General features: G+C 40.9%; 1 protein-coding gene across 2 annotated transcripts in view; it reads left to right on the top strand.

Annotated features, from left to right (window-relative positions):
• The first annotated feature begins 3517 nt into the window (after window positions 1-3517).
• The window catches only part of LOC132390819 (uncharacterized), a 114873-nt gene continuing 109939 nt past the window's right edge, over window positions 3518-8451 (top strand). For both annotated transcript variants that reach the window (XM_059963363.1, XM_059963364.1), the window contains exon 1: window positions 3518-3644. In XM_059963363.1, the coding sequence (XP_059819346.1) occupies window positions 3605-3644 (40 nt within the window). In that variant the 5' untranslated portion in view covers window positions 3518-3604. The remainder of the gene's footprint in view (window positions 3645-8451) is intronic.

Raw genomic sequence — 8451 nt, 5'->3', positions numbered from 1 at the left:
GTGCTCTCAATCTACATTAGCCAACTCCTCCTTCATCCTGTTGTAGTCTCCCTTGTTCAAGCATAGTACACTAGATTTAGATCTAACTATTTCATCCTCCATCTGAATGCGAAATTCAATCATATTATGATCACTCTTTCCAATAGGATCCCTGACTATAAGATCGTTAATCTTACCTGTCTCATTGCACAGGATTAGATCTAAGATAGCATTTTCCCTTGTAGGTTCACTAACATGCTGCTCAAGGAAGCGGTCATGGATGCATTCTATGAAATCCTCCTCAAGACTTCCTTGACCAACCTGATTCACCATCCCCCATGACACTGGGAAGTTAAAATCCCCCATGAGACTGCCGTCCTGTTCTTACAAGCCTCAGTTATTTCTTGGTTAATTGCCTCTGCCACTGCAATATTTTTATTAGGTGGCCTATAGACAACACCCACCAGTGATTTTTTCCCTTTACTATTCTTAATCTCTACCCAGATTGACTCAACATTCTGCTCCATAGATCTTATATTATCTCTCTCAATCGCCCTAATCTCATCCTTAATTAAGAGCACCACCCCACCTCCTCTGCCTTCCTGCCTATCTTTCCACATCACCTGATACCCTTGGATATTTAATTCCCAGTCATCTCCACCTTGCAACTAGGTTTCTGTCATGGCCGCTAAATCATATGGTTGGTACTGATCTGTGCCACAAGTTCAGTAACCTTGTTTCTAATGCTACGGGCATTTAGATAAAGTGCCCTTATATTCATTGTCCTTTTAGAATCTAATGACCAATGCGATTTTTGTTTTTTTAATTTTATGCGCTCTACTCTTACTTTTTTCTTCACTAACTCTAGCTTTGTTCTCTGCATCACTTCCCTATTTTCTGTGTGGGTTCCCATCCCCCTGCCATATTAGTTTAAAGCCTCCCTAACAGCAGTAGCAAAATTTCTCCAGTCAAGTCTTACTCGTTTTCTGCAGTCATTCCCACAATGTGGTTGCTGGACTGAGGAGCCGTGATAGGTGATGTCCCTCCTCAGACAACCAAACACTTTTGGCTCCTGTCTCACTACAACCCCTCCCTCCTTTATACTGGCTCTTTCCCCTCTCCACTCTCAGTCCTGATGCAAATCATTGACAATTCCCTTTTCATTGGCTACATTGAACAGACTTTGTTCAAAACCCACTCTGGCACCAGTCTCAGGACCTCTACCAATATATTGACAACTGCATTGATGCTGCTTCCTGCACCCACGCAGAGCTCCTCAATTTCATTAACTACACTACAAACTTCCATCCTACGCTCAAATTCACTTGGACTATTTCTGACACCTTTCTGTCCTTTCATGATTCATCTGATTCCATATCAGGAGACATTTACTGCAAAACCACTGACTCCCTTAACTTCTCACACCCTTTTATAAGGACCATCTCCTTTTCTCATTTTTTGTCATCTCTGCCTCATCTATTCTTGAGATGGGGCTTTCCACTCCAGGCTATCTGGGATGTCCTACTTTTTCAGAAACAGTGGTTTCCCATACTGTGATTGATGGAGCCCTCATTCATATTTCAATTGCTCAGACTTCTGCATTTCCTCTGCCTACCCTTAGACAGAACAGAGACCAGGGGCTTAAACAGCCCTTCCAGGTGAGACAGAGATTCATATGCACCTCCTCTGACCCAGCCTACTACATTCAGTACTCTAAATGTCACCTCCTCTACATTGTTCAGACCAGGAGCAGGGTAGGTGGCTGGTTCATAAGACACCTGCAATTTCTCTGTCTAGATCTCCCAATTGCTAGTCATTTTAATTCCCCATTCCATTACCAAACTGACCTAATTTTTCTACCAGGGTACCCAGGTCCTCTCTCACACTCTCTTCTTTCAAAACACACTCTCCCTAGCCCCCATCACCTAGTCTCTTTCTCCTCCACCATCAACTTCATCATCAACACCTACATACTCTGCCTGCTGGGTCCTCTGTCCTCTCATCCTACTTCTACTATTTGCCCAATGTCCTCCCCTTGTGTAGTTTCACTCATCACCTTCCCTTTTCATCAGATTCCATCATCCACTGCCTTATGTTGCCTCCATCTCTCTCCTTGAAGTCTCTGTCACTATCTCCACTTTTCACTCCTCTGCCTGACTCCATCTGACAGTCTACCCTTCCTCACTAGGATCCAGCTGACAGGTATTACCCAACCTCTCGTCTCTCTCTCCTTCAAACTGTCCATATCTCCTCTGATCTTGTAGCTGATTGTTTACTAGAAGTAACACTTTCTTCTTCATTTTTATTGTTTTACCTTGTTCTACTTCAATGTGCCGTGTAATTATCTGATGTGTATGAAATGTGTGGAACAAGCCTTTCACTGTATTGTGGTACATATGACAATAATAAAGCAATATCAGTTCCAATTCCAGTCCAGTTGAAGTGCCTCAACCCAATTATTGACTGCCCATTTTCCTCCACAGATGTTGTCCAGCCTTTGCTTTCCCCTGGAGAATTCTGGCAATCTCCTTTAACTCTAAAGTAAAGCCATTTGCAAACATGGTGCCAACCTGACATGTATCCAAGACTGAATGTTTCTCTCTCTAATGGCTGCTTTATCTCATTTTGTTACTCAAGGTTCAACACAAATGCATGTGAAATTCCAATAAGTTCAAGTCTTCGCAGAACTGTTGTCTGGGTTCCAAAGCCATTCCATTCCACTCACATATCCCTGCACTTGCTGACATGTATTGGTTAAGAAAGGCTTCAATTTGTTTATAAATATTTCCATGGGTTTCCCCTCTCCTGCTCTCCCCTCCCCTCATTTCTAATCCTCCAGTTCTACACCTCTCTAAAATATCTACACTCATCCAGTTTTGCCCTCTTGATTATTTCTGAATTTAGTGGCTCCACAATGGTGGGCAAGGCTTCAGTCTGGGTATTCATCTCAAACCTTTCATTCTCTCTATCTCTCTTTGAGGTTCTTTACAACCTAATTTATTGGTTCTCTATCTTAAGTTCTCTCAAGATAGCATTAACCTTTTTCAGTTGTCATATTAGTATGTTTTGTTACCTTAAGGATGCTATTTTAATGGAAGAAGTTCTTGTTGTTAAGTGTATGATCTTATTGTCTGATTCTGAAACCTCACAGTTTCCGAATAGGCTGCTAGAATGATTTATATCTACGTTACAAGCAGGATGCAATAAATTGGTGTTCTGTTAACATATAATACTCAGGGTGACACCTTGAATGGATGTTTTGGGAACTCTGTTATTATTAACATTTCTCACTGACCAAGATGTTCACTTAATACCTTAGAAACTAAGGTATAGAATAATTCTCCAACTGGGAGGATTTTGTGTTAAAAACCTGTGTCGGCAAACCATTTAACATCCTGTTGCGGTTTTCAGCAAAAACAGCTCAAAATTAATGTCATCATTTTTGTTGTTGCATCACTCTAACTTACTTCAATGCATTGGTTGGCTATTTTAAAAAAAGAAGGATGTGATGTCAGCCAGAATAAAGGGTTGGATAAAATTAGTTTATTTGAGGACTCTTAAGTGTTCTTGAAAGCCACAGTTCTTGTCGTATGACTTGGGTTAGAAACTACTGGAGAAAATAACAATGGCATATTTGGCTGTTACTTTCAAACTGCTCATTGTTGGTAAGCTTAAGACTTTGCCTTGTACTTTAATTTTATGTAACTGTTTTTGTTTAGTGTTCCATAAAGCATATTGTACTTGTATTAATGTGTATACTTTGCTATTTGCATGTTCTCTACTAACTTTAGATTTCAAAGTTTCTATGACTCCATACATATGTGATTGCCATCCTCTAGAACTGGAGTGACTTTGAGAATGACTTTCAGAATCTGATGATGTTATCAAGCATTATACAGAGACTGAATGGAATTAGTTATGATTCACAACCATGGGCTTCTTACATCTATGAGTTCTTAGCTAGCATGTAAAAAAGGCACCTGAAGAATGCACCTGGTTAACTCATCGAACTCATTAAAAGAACTCGATTGAGCTGGATTGCAATCATTTTGTTCATCTTTAATGGCCAGATGTAAGACAATGAGGACCAAGCATATAATTCAGTAGCACATGCAAATCCAGAGAAAATTATGCTATGAAACAAGAATCATAACACTTTCCTGGGCTATTCTATTCAATACTTTGGCCAGTTTGCAGGCAACCTCTGCGTGTCACTTAAATTAAATTTGCATTGAAATGTTCAGAGCATATTCAGAAGAATGCTGGAGTGACTTAGGGGCAGACAATGATTTTTATACCTCCCTGAATTTAAATCAATAATAATTAGTTTTCTCGTGAAAAATCAACAGCACCCATTGCATTCTCATTGGTCAAAGAGGGGTGGGTGGCTGATGCCACACAATAACAACCTGCACATAATATCTGTACATCTGTGGCCATTTCAGTAAACAACCAGCAATGTTTAGTCCAATAATTAACCACCCTTTTTAATTGCTGTGAAAGGAATTCATTCTTAGATGCAGCTAGAATTTGGTGAAAATCACTGTTTGTTTTTCAATGGTCAATGTGTACAATGCTATTATGGAAATTGATCTTTTATAGGCAAGGCTCTGAGTAGGTATGGAGAGGCCTTAGACGGACAAAAATACCTCTGGTTAAAAAAAAAACTGGAAAAAGCATCATTCTGATCTTGTTGCAGAAATACTCATTTTACAGAAAGATATATTTAATTTTACAATAACAAGCCAGATGAAAATGTTTTTAACATTTTAGCTATATTAACATCCAAAATGCTTGTCAGTATGAACTTGAAATTAATACAAAAAAACTGACCATTAACACCACTCAATAATGTTTGTCCATGTATATAATATTAAAATTATAGTAACCAAAATCTACAATTTAATTTGTTGTTTTCAAATTAAGATTAATATATATTAGGAACTAGAAAGTTCAGTTTCTAAACTAATGTTGTATAAGGCAAACTTTTCAGTAAAAATCTTAATTATTTAAAATGCTTGAAATGGAACATAATATAGATATTTGAAAACATACCTCTCTTGAAATATTTCAAGTAAAATTTTCAGATTTACACAGCATCAGATTGACATCTATATGAGAAAATATTTTATCTTTAGATATACGTAAAATGTTATTGAAATGTAATTAAATGGAAATTATTTGACTTTAAAGGAAGGGTTTGTAAGAATTGTATTAAGAGAGCTAAGAGGAGCTCCAAACAACATCATAACATTAGTTCATCATTAGACAGAACTGCAAGCTATTGTAGAAATTATTCCTCTGTGACATGTCAGAGTGGCATGTGCGGAGGTTGAGGTTTCTTTTGAGTTACACATCCTGTTTATTTTCTTTATTAAAAAGAAAAACCTATTCAGACCCAGCATGTAGGAAGAGTGGGGCTGGTGACGGGAAAGAGAAACAGTGAATATTAGTAATAGAACTGCAAAAGGAACATTGCGTGAGGCTAACGTAAATGGGTGGGTCTCTCTAGTAGTATCCAGCGGTTGAAATAGGGCCTTAAGTAGTTGGTATTAAATGAGAGAATGAAGTAACCATTGTTTCTATGAAGAGAGTAGTAAGACAACAAAACTTAAGTATTGTTTTGTTAGTTGTGTTCGGCCAAAAGATGATTGTTGGAGTCAGGTACTTCAGTGTTGCATTTCCTGAAATATATAGATATTTCAGGGGTGATTTGATTCAAACTTTAGATACATTGTATTGAGAAATCATTATTTCTACTTGTGAAATTTAATATGAGGTTCCTAAAATTAAGCAGGTCTTTTTGGGGTGAAGCTAAGGAACACTTCTGCAAGCAAAGTCAAATAAATCATTTCTTCAGTCTTATAAGAGAGGTCAATGAAGTTGATTTTGTTTTTCGATCTGCAGCTTTGTCATAAGTGGACAGGCATAGGATTCTTTCCCAACTGGACACCCAATGGAATGTGTTCCCACTTATGGCATATAGATTCAGTGATCTGTACCATGGTCAGGAAAGGAGATCATCTGCAATGGTGCAAGGCAGAGGCCTTTTAATCCAAACAGGTATGATAGTCATCACCAGAGGACTAGGCATGGGTACAGTATTACCTGCTCATACAGCCCAATACTGGTGGCAGCAACAGTGAAGGATATGGAGATATAAGACCTTGCAGATGGCATGTGTCATAAAGCAACAAAAGACAGGAGAGATAAGATAAATTACAACAATCAGAATGTCAGCTTTTCCTAGCAAAGAGTTGTACATACTGAATTTGCATTGTAATCATTGCTATAAGGTAATACATTACTTAATGTGTATGTTTTATGATTGGCCAGAAACAGCCTTGACCATTAATACCATTACATAGAATTCTTCATCGCAAGGTAAGCTTCAGACTTGAGAGGAATCTTCTAGCCTGAAGCTTCTTGTAAGGAATGGTGTCCTGACTGCTCAGTGAGGGCAGAATATCATAAACAGCACCCGCACAACTTCATATCCTCACTGATGGTAGCAATGAAAAGAGGGGATGTACTGAATGGTGAGGGTCCTCAGTGATGCATATTGCTTTCTTGGTGCACCTCCTTGTGAAGATGTCCTCAGTGATGAGGAGGGTTGTGGCTGGCTGAGTCTCCAACCTACAAAGCATTTTGTGATCCTCTCCATTGGAGCCTCCATATCAGCTGATGAGGCAACCAGTCAGAATTCTCTCTGACACACACCTCTCCAAACTCGTACATTCCAAATCTCCTTAAATTCACAAACAAGTGGAGCCACTAGCATGACTTCTTCATAACCGCCTCAGTTTGCTGGGCCCTGGATGGATCCTCAGAGATGTGAAGTCCCGGAACTTGAAGCTGCTGATTTTGCCGATGCTGGAAATCTTGAACAACACACATGAAATGCTGAAGGCACACAACAAATCAGGCAGCATCCATGGGAGAGGAGTAAACAGTTGACATTTCATCAGGACTGGAAAGGAAGGGCATGTCAGAATAAGAAGGTGGGGGAGGGGAGGAGCACAAGCTCACAGGTGCCAGGTAATGGGGAAGGTACATGCTTGGGGAAGAGGAGGGATGATATGGGATATGATCAGTGGGAAAGGTAAAATGCTGAAAAGGAAGGAATCTAATCCTCAAACCGTCATGACAGGAGTAGATTTCTTGTTGTCCTTACCTATCACATCATGTCCTTCATTCTGGATACTTCACATCCAGCACATCATTCTCTCTAACTTCTGTCATCTCAAATGGGATCCTACCACTATTAAATAATCTTCCCCCACCTCCCTCTCTCCACTTCCCACAGGGATTACACTCTCCATGACCCAGTTGTCCACACCTCGCTCCCCACTGTGCTAGATCTGCCCCTACCCCTCCCACCTCCCTCCACACCACTATTCAGGGCCCCAAACCAGACCTTCCAGGTGAGGCAGCAGTGGAGTTTGTGGGAGTCATGTGATGTATCCAATGTTCCCAATGCAACTTCCTCTACATCGGCGAGACTCGACACAGATTGGGGAACTGCTTCATCGAGCACCTCCACTCCGTCCACAGCAAAAGGTAATTGTGTGTGTGTGTGTGGGAAAGAGACACCTGCACTGTGTGTCTATGTGTGGGAGAGAGAGAGAGTGAGAGAGTTACTTGCACTGTGTGTGCGCGCGTGTGTGGGAGAGAGAGAGAGAGAGACACCTGCACTGTGTGTCTATGTGTGGGAGAGAGAGAGAGTGAGAGAGTTACTTGCACTGTGTGTGTGCGCGTGTGTGGGAGAGAGAGAGAGACACCTACACTGTGTGTCTATGTGTGGGAGTGAGAGGGAGTGAGAGAGTCACTTGCACTGTGTGTGTGGGAGAGAGAGACACCTACACTGTGTGTTATGTGTGGGAGAGAGAGAGAGAGTGAGAGAGTTACTTGCACTGTGTGTGTGTGTGGGGGGGGAGAGAGACACACCTACACTGTGTGTCTATGTGTGGGAGAGAGGAAGTGAGAGAGTTGTACTGTGTGTGGGGGGGGGAGAGAGAGAGAGAGAGACACCTACACTGTGTGTCTATGTGTGGGAGAGAGACAGTGAGAGAGTTACTTGCACTGTGTGTGTGTGGATGTCGATGTGTGTGCATGTGCATGAATGTGCGTGAGAGAGAGCTGCATTGCCTGTGAATGAGAGAGAGAGAGAGAGAGAGAGAGAGAACTGCAATGTGTGTGGGAGTGTGAGAGAGCTATCACTACTGTATCTGTGAGCGAGAGAGAGAGAGAGAGAGAGAGTGATACACACATAAAATGAACTCAGCAGCATCTATGGAAATGAATAAACAGTAAATGTTTTGGAGAGAGAGAGAGAGAGAGAGAGAGAGATAGAACTGCAGTGTGTGTGGGTGTGTGAGAGAGCTACTACTACTCTATCTGTGAGTGAGAGAGAGACTGAGAGAGAGAGACAGAGAGAGAGAGAGAGAGAGAGAGAATATGTGTAGAGGCAGG

This window comes from Hypanus sabinus, chromosome 3, assembly GCF_030144855.1.
Source record: "Hypanus sabinus isolate sHypSab1 chromosome 3, sHypSab1.hap1, whole genome shotgun sequence".
Taxonomy (NCBI): Eukaryota; Metazoa; Chordata; class Chondrichthyes; order Myliobatiformes; family Dasyatidae; genus Hypanus; species Hypanus sabinus.
Note: the sequence above shows the minus strand (reverse complement) of the source record. Positions and strands in the feature narration are given on the sequence as shown.